This window comes from Anabrus simplex, chromosome 11, assembly GCF_040414725.1.
Source record: "Anabrus simplex isolate iqAnaSimp1 chromosome 11, ASM4041472v1, whole genome shotgun sequence".
In the NCBI taxonomy this organism is placed as follows: Eukaryota; Metazoa; Arthropoda; class Insecta; order Orthoptera; family Tettigoniidae; genus Anabrus; species Anabrus simplex.
Genome location: NC_090275.1, coordinates 85,595,950 through 85,612,989, shown reverse-complemented (window position 1 = coordinate 85,612,989; position 17,040 = coordinate 85,595,950). Strand labels below are relative to the sequence as shown.

Below are 17,040 nucleotides of genomic sequence, written 5' to 3'. Positions count from 1 at the left end.
CGAACCCACTATCTCCCAGATGCAAGCTCACAGCTGCGCGACCCTAACCGCACGGCCAACTTGCCCGGTAGAAATATGGTAAAACATAATGAAGTGATGAACAAGATAGTATACTTACCATCTATGACTTCCTCGGTTCTTGTACTTCCAAGGTTTTCCAGCTGTTGGACGGTGAGTTCTCTGATCTCGACAGGGGTAAGGAAGACTTCAAACTCCTGTTCCAGCACTTGTTTGATCTCTACTCCTGTCATAGAGTCCATACCCAATTCTGCCAGTGATGTGTTGGGACGGATTTTGGATATGTCGTGCATACCTGAAATATAAGAAAGCAACAGTGATTTATGTTATTAGGTCAGGAGCTGAGAGAGAGAAGGAAGAAAGAAATGTAATACTGAGGCCATAAATGGAAGCAATCAGTATTAATAACTAACTGATACTCCTACATTTCTACAGCTCCCTCCATGGATCAGTGATAGAGTGCTGACCTCCAGGTTTCAAGATCTGTTTTTGAATGAGACAATGTCTCTCATAGTGCATTGGCACTGCCGGTGGCTCCAAGTAGCCTACACAGTGGCCTCCATGGTATGCACTAGCCAGGCATCTTGGTAGGTGTGCTAGGTATCAACTGATGAGCCCAGCCTAGCACACGGGGGCAAAACGCTGGCAACCAGGAATGAGTTAGCTGGAAAATTTATAATGACCAATAATGGACCATTTATATTGTTATTATAAATTTAAAGAAGTTCTTTTGATACTTCGTCATATGGTGTTGGCATGTAACAATCTCAGGTGTTAATGGAACAGCCATACATAGATCATCCAAGAGAAACCCGCTTCTCTGCCATCTGGGAGAGTAAAATTAATTGAAATTGACACACAGACAGCCTAAATAGCATCACATCAAAATGGCTGCATGTGGTAGCTAAGCTATATTATTTATATATTTTATGCCCACACTGGAACACATAAAACAAACCATATACTGTACATCTAAGTCTTCAAAGAATTAACTGGGAATTTAGCTTTCATCATCTTCCTCCTCTTCCAAAACCTCTTCATTCTTTCCGACCTGGCTACCCTTCCTTCATCCGATATGACATTGTTTTTGTAGCAAAGTTTTATGTTTGTCTTATGTTTGTTCTTCAGAATCCTTCTCTCTCCTCTATTTGTAATTTGTTGTATTCAACTCTTCTAAATCATCTTGAACTTCTTTGAACAAATAATTTTTCTTTTTACTTTTCCAAAAGTAGTTAAATATTTGTTTCAATAGCCTGGTTTCATCTAATCTTGATACATGACAGAAAAAGGCAATTCTCCTTTTTCTCAGTGTGTTAATGACTCACTTTCCCATTCTACCACTGCATTAGGCAACAATCTTCATTGTCCATCTACCTGGTGCTTTTTATTAATAATTGTTCTGATAATCCTTCTGTCAACCTTCTGCAGTCTATCCGTCGTTGATTTGGTGTTCAATTTAAATAGTATTTCACTAGCATAAGTTGCTTCAGGCTTAATGACAGAATAATAATTCTGAAATTTGGTATTTCCTTTCCTGACACCAGCCCCAAAGAGGAGTGGATGAGAACATCTAGCTATACAAAACTGTCACATGGGAATCACATGATCTCATCCCCGAACCAGTAAATCGAAATGGGATTACCGGATGAGGAAAATAATACCAATCAGGGGCAAAGTTCTCGTGGTGCTTACAAACTAAACTGAAGAGGCAAAGATGCTCCTCAACTAGAAAAGGTTAAGAAACCCTACCTGACACTAACACTGACATGCCATGAAGTGATTCACATCAAGTTTAATGTGTCAGGTGTGTCCCTCACTTCACATATACTCCAGGAAAGTGAAAAAAGAACACCTTGACACAAGTGAATAAGGCATGCCATACTTGCACAAGACACTATGAGATTGCAGTGCATGTGATGAACACACCAACTGCAACACCAACAACTGCGTTATCAGCCGTGGAATATTGCACGTTGCACAATAGTTTGCCAGAGCCAGTGGCAGCCAGTTTGCCATGGCATACGGAGCTCAGTCTGTGGTTGCAACATTGTTAGCATGTTGCGACAGTGTGTACGTGACCCATTTGTGCAACTGACGGAGTTTGAACAAGGGCGTATAGTGGGCCTGTGGGAAGCTGGGTGGTTGTACCACAGAATTGTCTAATACATGGGGCAAGAGAGATGTTGCCAGTGGTCACCAGAAGGTGCACGTGCCCGTCGGCCTGGGTCTGGACAGCGGTAATGCACAGATGCATGCCAAGACCGTTGCAACTTACGAAGTGCGATAATGGACCGCACCGCGACTCCACAACAAATTAAGGACACTGTTGCTCCTGGGGTATCACCGAGGACCATTCACAACTGTCTCCATGAAGCAGGGCTACTATCCTGCGTGCTGTTAGGGTGTCTCCCGCTCACTCCCCAACATCAGTGGTGGAGTGATAGGCACTTATGGAAGGACGAATGGAGACGTGCCGTCTTCAGTGGTGAGAATCGCTTCTGCCTTGGTGCTGTAATTGTACAAAATTCCAACCCCATGTTAAGTCAATTTTTGTATTTACAACAATATTTACACCAAGTTATAGGTTATGTATTTATTTTGTACTGTCAGTATCATTTTTTTCATTGTAGTAGTATCTGTGGCAAACATTTCAGTTTTTTATTGAAACAGCATCACTTAACCATACTTATATTTCAAGTGCCAGAAGAGTAACCAGACATGAGAAAATACAGTGAAATCTCATTAGTGTGTTCCTCATTAAGATGATTTCTCGCTTAGCATGTCGTAATTTCAAAATCCCGATTCACGTCATGTTAAATGTCATCTTGCGCGATCTGCACAACTACAATACTACTCCAAATTTTCAGAATGAAATTGAACATATGCGTTCATGTCGTCTCGGAATTAGAACAATAACTAATGAGTAAGCCGCAGTATGGAAATCTGCAAAATCGCAAGTTTTGAACAAACTGGTTACCGTTAAGTACCAATTTTAATGTGTGTAGGTTTCCCCCCCCCCCCCGCCTTTTACAAAAAATTGGATATAATGACAATCCGCTCTCATGAGTACATTTTACACTGTTATACATTCTCACTATAGCAGACTTCTGCTGTATTAAAAAATCTTTCAGGGGAGGGGAAAACATCTGTTAATTACCTATATTGGCAATGAGAAGGGTTTTGTGAAAGGAGAGTTACTATGTTTAGAAGTCAACTCTACGAAAGCTATATTATGAGGAAATGAATGGAGACGTATTGCATATTCTAAGAATGCTTTTCTTTGTTAATATTCTTTCTTTTCTTGAAAGAAATGACTATCATTTGGTCATAATTGAGAAATTATCAAACCAATTGTGGAGAGAGAGGAATATAATTAAGTATCTTGATGGAAAGGAAATTCCTTACAAGCCAAACAGCATCAAGTTGGAACTTCTTAAATGAAATCCTACTTTGTGTTAAGGACTCGTGTGACGCATATCGGGTAGATTATATTGAATTGCAATCGGAAAGGCAAGTTTTTCAGTTATTTTCATAACATTACTTTTTGAATCCCAGTCAAAGTCTGTGGAGCAACATGAAGGGCCATGTGGGGTGTAACAACAAAACTTTCACCTTGCGGAAGTAACAAAACTGTTGCTTGGAAGGGATCGAACTAGTGACTCCTCAACATTGAGGAATGTGTGTAAAACACGTCATTCATACATGGGGCATAGACCGGATAGCCATTGAGGGGATCATAATAATTGCAAACGAAGCAGACAGTGATCACAACGCTATGGAGGGAATTGAATAACCTATCTTTCTTCAGCAAACTAAACTGGCTAATACATTAATCTTCAGAATTATACTGAATATTGTCTTGATTCATTCTGGCGACTGTTTAAATGTTATGTTCTTTTTGTAACATGTTAGTTACAGGTTATCTGAACTATATTTTGATCTGGAAGTTTCTTGACTGTGTTTTCATGTGAATAGTACTGCAACACATACATGGCCAGAGTTGTTATTGTTCACTCCCAGGTAATTTGAGAGAAGGTATATATACAAACTGAAGATATGTCACGGGAAAAATGGTGAAACCTACAGTAGTGGATAGTTTGTAACATTGTTTATGACGAGGTTGAGCAATTTGGAGGCACTGATGTTGAGGTACTATTATTAGAAATGCAGAAATTTTACTTCACAATGCTTACCCAGGATGCCCAAAATACGCTGAGAGAGGTTTCCTGAAGAACTCCCCCCACGTTTTTCTGCCACAACCATACTAGCCACTACAGGTAGTGGTTGTTGTAAGAAGTGATCAAGTGCCTTGAGACAAGATGCAACATTTTGCTGAAGAGTACCACCTGGAACACAATATACAGTACATAGGAAATAAAAGATTGCTTTCAGAATACAGAGTGTTTGGCGAGAAGAGAGACACTTAATGCTCTTCTTTTCAGAGGGCCATCACAAGATGAGTGAGAGGAAGGGAACAGAAACCTATATTTCAAAAATTTGGTAAATGTTAAGAAGGCCTGAATACTGCCAGATTATGTACCTTGCAAGAAGAGATTATGAGGACTCAAGGCAGGTAGGGCAGGCATCTGTCACACATCCTATGGCTATAAAAGTAACTTGAAAGTCATTCATCATCAACTACCACCACTAACTGTTCTCACCTTTAGGCAGGAGTTGTCTCTCCACTCGCTAAACACATAGCTGGATAACATATTTCAGTACAAAATAAATTAAATGCCCTCCAAAATACATACATTCTCTTGATGGATGAGGATAAATAAAGTTTGTCTTGAACAGACACACAGTAACCGCCAAGCATTTTGTGGAGGGGGAAAAAAAAAGAGAGAAGTTTCCAGAAATAAAAAACAGGATATGCAAACATATGATTGAAAAGAGATAGTTTGGATGTACGGTCATGAGCAAAATGTCTCTGTTGACAAGGAGACTTTAAAATTACGCATTGTAATGCCAGCCACGGATGACTCTTGCATGTTTCTGAATGAAATAACTTGAGTATCTTTAGGAAAATTAGTATTGCACTGCATCTCCAGCCAATTTTTTAAAAAACGTACTGATTTTCCACACAATATGTCATGGGTTTGTGCCAGAAAAATTCATATTTACTCTGGCAGATTGGTAATATAGTCAGATGCCAGTATGTTTTGGAATGCTGCTGGACAGTACTAATGAAGAATACCACGCAATGAGTTGATTCATAATTTTATAACTTATCGTACTGTAGTAAATACAGTTTTCAATACAAATACTAAACAAAGCCATAGAAATACACAATTTTATTTTAAAATTTACCTTCCTAAAATTAGGAAACAGAAACTATTTGATGGTGGGGATTTTTCAAGTATTTATGGTATTCTCCTATGTAACCTCCTGTTCACCTCTATAAGTGTATGAAATATGGAATGAGTTGTATCCATCTACATCTATGTTAGTGTCTGAATACATATGTGGAGAGTATTACTAATACCATGAAATTTTACAAGAATATCAGACATTTATTACGAATTTAAAATTTAAGTTTGTGAACTTGTACAATGACAGACTCAGCCTTCTCACCCATTGAAGATGCATTAGATATTGAACTAAATCTTAACCACTCACCTATAACCAGCTCACGATTCTCTTCCTGCATGTCCGCCACAAGACCAACCTCGCCAATAGCACCCCACTGAATGGCAAGACCTGGTAAGCCATCTCGTACTCGAGCTTCACATATCCTCTCCATAACAGAATTGGACATGCCGTAGTTGGTTTGTCCCACGTTACCTCGGCCACAGGATACACTGGAGAACACAACAAACTTCTCCAGGTGAGGGCACATATGACGTGATGCCACATCCAGATGATGAGTGGCGATGGATTTAGGTTTGGCTGATTCCGTGAATTTATCTGCTGACTGGTTTTCAAATAATGCATCTTGAAGAAGCTAAAAAAAATATTTAAATTATATTCAATGTAATAAAAAATAACCACCCATTATCCCCTGCTTAATTTGGTGAACATTCATCTATTGTTCCTGTTTACTAGTTTCCTTTCTGGATCAGTGCTGATTCCAGGTTCAAATCTGGCAAAAGTAATAGGAGTGAAAACTGACATGCAGGCAGCCTAAATGGTGTCAAATCAAAATGCCGGCACACAGTAGCTGTTTTTGTTGTTATTGTACACTTCCTCATATGAAAACTGAGTGGACTTCAATAGGAGAATCAGTGTCAAAACTTTATATAACTTGGTTTTGAGCAATGAGGATATAAAACAAAGAGGCTTTGATGTACACTGCCAGACAAAAGTTTCCAGACAAAACATATGTACAATTTACGAACTTCATCATGTAGGTCCGTATTGATACAGTTAAAACTAAGAAACAGTGTTAGGTTTTGGTCAACCCGATCAATACACATCACTTTACAAGTTAACTATTTAATTAAAAACATATTAAAAATATTTAGGGACATGTTTCATCTCTATTTGAGACTTCATCAGCCATAAAATCACGTGGTAGATTACAAAACTCAAATCTTTTCTTAGTTATCAAAGGTTTTTAAACCCATTAATTTTTATCTCTCTTTCTTTCCAGACCTTGTCTTTTTCAAATAGGATTATTCTTAGGATTTAAGCCATGAATATGGTGGTCATGCAGCGCTGGTCTTTGCCATATGACAGGCGGTCTCATAAGGCTTCAGATTTCTTCTACCAAATTAGCTAAATTTGGAAGAATATTCTACAAGTCAATGCTTTTAATTGTTCTGATATGGATTTAGTACCAATCCAATTCCGAGGCCAGAATTTCAATCTCCCTAGTCAACAAACTGAAACTACCAGATTCTAAGAATGCTTGCGACATTTTTCAAGTAAGGTCATTCATATTTAACTTGGCTGAAAGATTGTTTGCAAGAAGTTTTACGCTACCTTCTTTAAATATATGAATATTTGTTCTCCTTTGTTTTTTCAATAGTTTAAAAAGGAACTTCCGTTTCAAACATGGACAGCAAAAATGGACATTGATTGCGTACAAGACGTAATGGCAGGCTTGTCAATATCAACTTAATTTTGTTTTTTAACATTGAAGAGAAAAGTTTCTGCAAGAAGTGAGGTCAATTTATGTAAATAATGTATATATATTTAAATCTTCTGCATTTACCAAATAGTCCTCAAAAAGACATTAGGTTCTTCCATTTTATTTTGATTTTTCATTTTTTTCAGTTTCTGATTTGAGTTTTCTAATCTACCACATGATTTTATGGCTGATGAAGTTTCAAATAGAGAAGAAACATGTCCCTAAATATTTTTAAAATGTTTTTAGTTAAATAGTTAACTTGTAAAGTGATGTGTATTGTTTGGGTGGACCAAAACCTAACAATGCTTCTTAGTCAAAACATATGTACCTGCATGAATATGTTTAATGATTGTTTAATGACAGAATCAAGTTTCGAAGGTTTTCGGGCAACGGCGATGAGTTTATGTTTGATGTTGACCATTGGAAAAAATGCATCCTACTGTATAACACCTACAGTGAAACATGGACTGGGCTCTGTGATGGTTTGTGGTTGCTTCACATTCAGTGGTGTTGGTAGACTGCACTGAATTCAAGAAACATTGGACAAAAGGCTACCATTCCATCCTATCTCGTTATGCTCTGTCGTCTGGACAACAATGTGGGTTTGTCCTCCAACAAGACAAATGACCCCAGACACACGTCTCGCTATTGCATGAATTATCTGCAAAACAAACTAAGCTCTGGGGAATTGTTTTTAATGGAATGGCCCCTGCAATCACCAAACTTAAATCCAATTGAGCTGCTGTGGGTCGGCAAGTCCAAAAGAGTGTCCTTCTTCACTGGAAAAGCTGTGGGACATCTTGCAGAATACCTGGCAAAGTGTACCTGAATCAGTGTTAGGAAAACTTGTTCTGAGAATGCCGAGAATCGTTAAAAGTGTACTTGCAGCAAAGTGGGGTTTCTTTGCTGAGAAGAGAGTTTGATGTGTTCTGGTGATCTGTGGGAGTAAATGTGTACATATTGTCTATTTCTTCCTCAGATGTAATATAGAAAGGTAGTTTTATTGTAAAATATTGGTTTTAGAATATATATTTGTCAATTCCTTGCATTGGTATGTTGTTTTCTTTTAATCTCAGCTCAATGTTTAACAGTTCAATGCTTGCCCAGAAACTTTTGGCCAGCATTGTTCATTTGTCTATTACACATTTTATTTATTCACATAGTTTACACCCACATTGGAGCACTTAAATCAAACCCAAATACATTTATGTTAACAAAGAATTAACTGATTTAGCTTACATCATCTTCTTCCTTTCCCAAAACCTATTCATTCTGGCTGACCTGGCTGCCCTTTCTTCATTAGATATGACATATTGTTTGTGTTGTACAGTTTTTAATGACAATCTTATTTGTTTATTCTTGAGAATCCTTTTTTACCCCTATTTTCAATTTGCTTCATTGTAACATTCAGCTCTTCTAAATCATTCTGAACTTCTTTAAACCAATTATTTTTTGTTTTACTTTTCCAAAAGTAATTAAATAGTTGTTTTATTATCCTATTGTCATTTAATCTAGAAAGATGACAGAAAAAGGCAATTCTTCTTTTTCTCATTGTATCTATTATAGATTCGCTTTCCCTATAAACCACTGCATTAGGCAATAATCTCCATTGTCCATCCACTGATGTTTTTTATTAATGATTGTTCTGAGTATCCTTCTGTCAACCTTTTGCAGTGTATCAGGTGTTGCTTTGGTGTTCAATTTAAACAGTGTTTCACATGCATAAGTTGCTTCAGATTTAATAACGGAACACTAATGTTGAAGTTTAGCATTTATTAAAAGAGATTTTTTTCTTGTACGTTGGCCATGTAATTCGTTGTGCTTTTTTAACTTAAATGTTCTGCTTTCTATTGATGATTTTTCATTGGAGTTCCAAGTTATAATTTCACCAAGATATTTAAACTTATTCACAATTTTAATCTGTTTGGTATTGATTAAGGTAATGGTTGATGCTGTAAGGGAGACGTTCAATAAATTTCCAATTTCTTTGAAATCATTTAGGAAAAGACTAGGAAATCAACAGATAGGGAATCTGCCACCTGGGCGACTGCCCTAAATGCAGATTAGTATTGATTGATTGATTGATTGATTGATTGATTGATTGATTGATTGATTGATTGAACAGGGAAGGTTGGCATTATTTCTGTTTTTTCATACGAAATATGCAATCCAACTTTTCTTGCTATGTTATCAAGTTCTTCTATTTGCAATTTAGCTTCTTCCCTATCATTAGCAAGTAGTGCAAGATCATCAGCGAATGCTAAACTATTGAGTCTTATTTTTCTGCCAATCTTGATGTTAGGTTGACACATCTTATTCCATTCCCGCATGATTTTTTCCAACACACAATGAAATAATGGTGAGAGTCCATCTCCCTGCCGAAGTCCAGTATTAGTGTCAAATGGCTTTGAGAGTTCATTTCTAAATCTGACTTTAGAATTAGTGTTCTTAAGGGTAATTCCAATAAGGCGAATAAGTTTTGGATGAAAACCAAATTCTTTTAGGATATTCATTAATGACTCATGATGGATACTATCATACGCCTTTTTAAAATCAATAAAAGTGATAACTAACTTTTTGTTTCTAACCCTATGATGCTTCATAATCCACTTTAAAGTGATAATTTGATCTGGACAACTTCTCCCGGACGAAAGCCTCCTTGGTATTCTCCAAGTTCACAGTCAAGTTGTTCTTGAATTCTCATGTATAATAACTTTGAAAAAATTTTGTAAGTGATATCCAGCAATGATATCCCCCGATAATTGTTGGGATATGATCTATCACCTTTTTTATGTAAAGGGTGTATTATCGCCATATTCCACTCTTCGGGCATTTTTTCAGTATTCCAAATGTCTATGAGGTATTTATGTAAATTCTGAATGGTTTGTGTATTAGCATTCTTCCATATTTCTGCAGTTAGTTGATTCTCCCCTGAAGCTTTGTCATTTTTAAGTGAATCGATGGCTTTCAACACTTCATTGTGATCTGGTAGTATAACCTTTTCTAATGATATTTTATTTTTTGAATGGAGGTAATAAGAAAACCAAGCCAAACTGGTTTAAGGAAACTGAGAAGGACCTACGAGAATTCCAAATTACAGAAGAGATGCTTGTAAATGGATCTGTGAAGAAAATAACCAAAGATAAAATAAAGAGGTTTCAGGACAGGGTGAAGCCCAAACGACTATACAGAATTTCTGAAGAAGAGAGGAAGGCAAGATCTGAAATGATGAAAAAGTACTGGGAGGACAGGAAAACACGACTCACTAACCATTGATAGATCTATCATACCCCAAAGAGGGTGAAACAGACAAGAAGAAGAAAAGGTGGAAAGCTTCAAGTACTGAGGGAGCTTAATACAAGAAAATGTAAGACATGACAACGAAATAAGTGAGTGGAGGAAACAAACAGAAACATTTCTCAAAACTGTTAGAAGTTTGGTGTGGTGTACGGATGTCCTCCAAAACAACAATATGATACACCAGATGTACTATATATGACCAAATACTGACATCTGGATCAGAATCTTGGGTAATGAGGAGAGGGATCGAGTGGGATCGAGGCCACTGAGATGGAATTTTTGAGAAGTAGAATAGGAGTAACAAAAATGGATAAGATAAGAAAAGGGAACTTAGAGAAATAGTTCAAGTGGAATCATTGCTGGATAGGATAGAGGAATCAAAGTGTAGGTGGTATGGATACATGAAGAGAATGATACCCTGGAAGATGCATGAGACTGAAGGGGAAAGCAGGAGACCACAAGAAAGACTGAAAGACAAATGGCTGAAAGGAGTGGAGGAGCAGCTGAAGGACATAATGCAGGACTGAACCAAAGTAACGGCAGAGAGATGGTGGGATGGCAGAAGATGATGGAGAGACTTATGTTCTAAGCAGATCTGGCCAGTGGCTGATGGTCGTGATAAATGATGACGATGATGATGATGATGATGATGATGATGACGACAATAACATTTTAGCATATTCTGGTTGAGTGCACTATTTGTTTTGCTACAAAGAAAAAAAAATCTGGTCAGCTATGCAAAAGCAACAGAAATGCAACAAAAGCTCAAAGCTGGTAATGTTGGATTTTGAACACAAAATTATCGTATACTGTACAGTTGCTAGGAGTTAGTTTATCATTTATTTGGAGTGATAATATTGTGCTTGTAGATACGTTTTGAATTCAATGACAGTATATGGAGCACCAAAGATCACCCTATCTTACTAAATCTGTGTTTTTCCCTGCAGTGCTTATTTTCGCAGATCCTCAAAACACCCTCAAGTCCATGTTAAAATTTAGGTAATTTTAGTAAATATTTAGAGAAATATTTGACATGTTTCTAGAATATAAAGTTCTCAGCTATACTTTTAAGTTATAACCTCTCTTTCAGTCAACGTAAGGAGAGCGTTTCATTAACCTTACCCGGGCGAAAACCCATATATGGGTTACCTGCCTGTATCCTTGCACGCGGAATCCCATATATGGGCTTACACAATACAGTGGAACCTTGGATTGCGAGCATAATTCGTTCTGGCAATATGCTTGTAATCCAAAGCGCTCATATATCAAAGCAAGTTTTCCCATAAGAAACAATTGAAACGTGGATGATTCGTCCACAACACAAAAATATTTATTCGCATACCATTTCTAAAACAAAATATAACGTAAAACAAATTAAAGTGCGCTTTACCTTACCATAGAATCATTGTTGGTGTGAGGGAGACGAGAGATGATATGAGAAAAGTAACTGTGTAGCACGAATTTCATGAACGGAATCGCTACTATTTGTTGGCTCACTGGAATTGTTTTCTTTTCGTGCAACTTTAATGAGGAACCTGTCCAATTACTGATGCTTCTGCCTGTTTTTGAGGATTTCACGAAAATGTCACATTGCATTGTCATTGAACTGGTTCATCGCTCGCACTGCTACAGCCTTATTCGGGTGGTGTTTCTCTACAAAATTTTGCACCGTTTCCCACATTTTGCACTTCTCCCGAATCTCAGTTTAAGTGAAAGATTCCATTGACTTTTCCTCCTCCTCTTCCCCGGACGAGATCTCCTCTATAACATCCTTCTGTTGTTCGCGATGCAGGTCCATCAGTTCGTTGGTGGTGAGTTCCTGGCTATGTTCTTCCACCTGCTCTTGAATGTACACGTCATTCACCTCCAGTCCAATAGTCTTCCCTCAGGACACAATTTCATCAACAATCGGCGGCTCACTCTCACCAACAATCCCCTCAAAGTCACATCCAAAAACACAGTCAGGCCACAGCTTTCCCCAAGCGGAAGTGCAGTTCTCTTGGTGACTCCATCCCCGGCTTCATCAATGATCTTCAGGCAGTTCACGATGAGGAAATGATTTCTCCCAAACTCACGGAGGGTAAGGTTTATTTTTTTGGTCACTTCGAAGCATCGCTGAAATAGTGCTTTGCTGCATAGCTTCTTGAAGTTCGAAATAACTTGCTGATCCTTAGGCTGGAATAGTGTTGGGAGGAAGGAACTTACCCTTAACGAACTTGAATTCCTCCAGTAAGCCGTCCTTAAGGCCTCAAAGCCTGGAGGATGAGCAGGAGCATTGTCCATAACCAGCAAGACTTTGAGCGGCTGATTATTTTCTGAAAGGTATTTCTTCACTACAGGACCAAAGACCTTGTTCATCCATTCAACAAAGGTAGAGGGGAGGAGAAATCGTAGGCACACGTGACGCTCGTATTGCGGAACCTCACTCGCTTATCAAGTTACAATTTATTTAAAATGTTTGCTCATTTTGTAAAACACTCGTAGACCAAGTTACTCGCATTCCGAGGTTTCACTGTACTTCAAAATGTTCCCGGCTCTCTGAGTTCAAACAGTTATATGTGTTACCGTTACTACAGTGGTTACACTAAACAAAACACTAAAACAGTAAAAGAAGGAAATTAAGTGCAATTACACAGTATCAAAAACCACTACACACTCAGTGAAAGATCAGCTGAACGTACGCGGATCTCCGCAAATAACAACATTAGTAAATCTCAGTAGGGCCAACTAGATGACAATAAACCAGGAAGGTGGGAAGGAGCTGAGAGCCAACCAAGGGCATGGATACGGCTTAGGTTGAAGTTTCAGAAATAATCAACCGGGATCCGTAATTTTCAAAAATATTATTTACCAAAGGAATTTGCAAATGAATTCCGAACAAAATCCGCCACGCGGAAGGTACTGACACATAACGATAGTAAAATACAACCTGCATGTTCTGCTGAGACACACCAATTATTAATACACATTCTTTGGCAATAGCTTCCTATAAGTTCAAAGTTTCAAACAAACAATACATCTAGTTACAAATCCAGTAGCACAATGCAATTTAGTAAGTTAGAAGAAACGTAATACGCTATTACAATTTACAGTGAAGTTAAACATCCAAACTGAACCAAACCCCATGGCACTACAGCCCTTGAAGGGCCTTGGCCTACCAAGCGACCGCTGCTCAGCACGGCAAATCCTCTCAGCCATTATTCTTGGCTTTCTAGACCGGGGCCGCCATCTCACCATCAGATAGCTCCTCAATTCTAATCACGTAGGCTGAATGGACCTTGAACTAGCCCTCAGGTCCAAGTAAAAATCCCTGACCTGGCCGGGAATCGAACCTGGGGCCTCCGGGTAAGAGGCAGGCACGCTACCCCTACACCACGGAGCCGGCGAAGTTAAACATACTTTTCCAAAAACTCTAGCGTACATCAAATGACACGGAACTACCCGAGGCAAAACCCCAAGGTAAATATATTAGACTACAATTTACATATTTAGCAAAACAAGGAACGGGGAATGCCTTGAAAAAAAAACAGGCAAGCCCAGCTGAAAAGCTAAGGCATCATAAATAATTATGTGGCGAATCTAGGTGAGGTTAAGGCAGACTCCTTTATGAAAAGCAAGCGAACATTACAGGAAATTTAAGCTAGAACGGAAATCAAGAGTGCTTACCCCTAAATGGCCCATCCCAGTAGCGAGGCGACGTCAAAACTTCGGTCAACCAGACAGACGGCTCACAGATCACAGACCGACCAAGTCAAAACGAAATGCTGCCTCGCTCTCTTTATAAGGGAAACCCTGGCCTTGGAGTAGCCAATCAGAAAGCAGGGGCCCACCTATCGCCACCCAGATTCACCAATTACAACTCCTACTTCAGTCGCTAACTTTAAATAATGTTCTCGAATACGCAAGATCACGAATCTTCCATTTCCAGAACAGTCAGAACATACTTTCTAGAATACATAATCAATAAAAGGCAACACACCCTGTTCAAAAATTCATGTAACAAGTTTCTGGATATTTCCAGTAAATATAGAACCGAAATCTACTATTTACAAATACCATATGTTATCAAAATATTACACTGTACAGGTTAGGCCGTTACATGGAATACAAATACAACATATTACCACACTTCAGATCATACAGTACGTACTACTTGACAAGGTTTACAAATAAAATTTCCTATAAGGACATTCCACTTCCAATACATTCTACACCCGTGACAATATGAATAGTCAATAGATGACATAAGCTGCACTTTAAAACATTTAAAAACTGGATGGTGGCATTATGATTACATAAGGCACATTTCTATATGTTTATTTATTTATTTATTTATTTATTTATTTATTCACAAAGCACAAGATACAGCTACACTGAGCAAATTTCACTTGCACTGCCAACAGACTATTTAACCAACGTAAACTTTCATAATAAAATATAACACACATAACAAAATATAACAAGATCAGGTACACAGCCTACTAATAACAACTGTCCAAATCGAAAACCATAAGAATGTCCATATTCATAGCCAAGTCGTCGTGGGTCAAGATGGCGGTATAATCCCTTCACATCAACTTATCTTTAAGAGGCTATTTACACACCTCTCGAATACACTTTTATTCGATGCTATATCGAGTTCTTGTCTCCTGTTAATATTGTTAAAGAGTGTCGGGAGGCGGATTAGGAAAGATCGTTGAAGTATTGAGTGCTGAGTGTGGGGAATGTGGAGAAGGTCTTTGGTTCGGGTGGAGCGGGAAGGAACGCGGAGAGAGAAGAGTGAGACAAGATGTTCCGAGCGGTAATGCCCATTTAAGATCCCGTGGAGGAAACTCAGGTCAGCTACCTGTCGCCTGATGTGCAGCGGTGACATATTAATTGCCATTAATACCTGCTGCGTAGACAGATTTCTGAGCTTGGGGTTTCTGTTCCTTACAATTGCAGCAAAGAAGGACACTGCTCTGTCTAACTGCTTAATATTGGAGGGGGAGGCTGTTGTCCAAATAGGAGAGCAGTAGTTTAAGAGAGGTTGAATGATCGTGAGGAAGAAGTGACGAAGAGCAATGGGGTCAGAAATTTCTGTGAAGCGATAGAGAATGCCTAGTATTTTCATGGCCTTGGTTGTATATGTTTCTACAGTATGTGGGTCTTAAATTGTAATTTTGTATCAAATATTACACCTAGGTCACGCTGTTGCGTAACTACTGTGATGGGCTTGTCGAGTAGGTAATATGATGTCGGTAGAGGAGATTTACGTAGTGTTATGGTCATGTGGCTGCATTTTTGTGGATTGGGGATAAGTTTCCAAGTACGGCACCAGTTCGAGAGGGCATTAAGTGAGGACTGTAGCAGAGCTGCATCTCCTGGATTCCTGATCTCCCTAAATATCTTGCAGTCGTCAGCAAAGAGTAGGGTATTGGCTGTTTCGTTGAGTTCGGACGGCAGATCGTCCATAAACAAAGAAAACAGCAAGGGGCCAAGAGTACTGCCTTGTGGGACACCGGACGTGACTGGTAACCATGAGGATGAAGTGCCTGATATTACCACTCTCTGCCAACGGTTATGTAGGAAGCCAGAAAGAAGGGTCAGAAGACTGCCATGTATATTAAATCGTTCGGAGAGTTTATGGAGCAACAGAGTATGGTCTACAGAATCGAAAGCTTTCGAAATGTCTACGTAGCAGATATCCAGCTGCGATTTAGCTGCAATGGCGTGTGATGCAAAGCTATGCAGAGTGGCTAGGTTTGTTAGACAAGAGCCACCTGGTAGAAAACCATGCTGCTTGGTTGAGATATACGGCAACGTGAATGCGAGGAGACGCTGGTGTATAATTTTTTCAAAGATAAAGGATAGTGTGGGGAGAATAGAAATTGGTCGGTAAGATGAAACATTAAATTTGTTGCCTGATTTGAGAAGTGGAACAATATTTGCCTGTTTCCAGGTATTAGGAAAATAGCCCGCGGCAAAACATCTGTTAAATAATTTAGATAGAGGGACGCAAAGAGTACTGGCAGTATTTTTTAGAAAAAGAGGACCTATAGTGTCGGCACCGGTAGCTTTGTTGATACGAAGAGTTTGAAGAAGGTTATGAACTTCACTTGGTGTGTCTTAGAAGTGAAGCTTCCACGGTGTGAAGAATTATTTAATTTATTTTCCGGGTTGAACCGTGTTGTACTTGTACGCATATCACGTACCGTTTGCCGACGTTTCGAATACATTGCAGTATTCATTGTCAAGGCGACTGAAATACCCCTACTCGATCCGAGGTAATCAGTCTCCCAGGCAGAGTTACACTACTAGAGTGGCCTTGATCTTGGCCTTTTATATCCTAGCCTATCTGGCTGGCGTAAGCCCTGGCTGTCTCGCGAGGCTTCTGGAAAGTTTATGTCACAGCCAGGTAGTGGGGGCTTGCCCGCGCTGTTATGTAATGGGGTTGCGGCCCGTGTGTTTATGTTGTGGTCTGTATGTCTTAAGCTATGAATGATGGGCATCCAAGAATTACTGATTTTGTATCCTTCTTCGAAATTTATGTTATTCGGATGTTTCTTGATTTCGATAGCCTCGCGGATTTTTCTTTCCAGATTCCAAGGGATAGCTGCTAGGATCTTGGTCTTGTCAAATGATATTCCGTGCCTAGTTTCGTAGGAGTG

At 38.9% G+C, this 17,040-nt stretch overlaps 1 protein-coding gene across 1 annotated transcript in view; it reads right to left on the bottom strand.

Moving 5' to 3' along the window:
• Positions 1-17,040, bottom strand: part of LOC136883438 (fatty acid synthase) — a 560,183-nt gene that overhangs the window by 100,407 nt on the left and 442,736 nt on the right. Inside the window, exons 30-32 of the mRNA XM_067155718.2 lie at positions 5,638-5,962; positions 4,212-4,364; positions 119-313 (exon numbers count right to left, since the gene is read on the bottom strand). Of these exons, the coding sequence (XP_067011819.2) occupies positions 119-313; positions 4,212-4,364; positions 5,638-5,962 (673 nt within the window). The remainder of the gene's footprint in view (positions 1-118; positions 314-4,211; positions 4,365-5,637; positions 5,963-17,040) is intronic.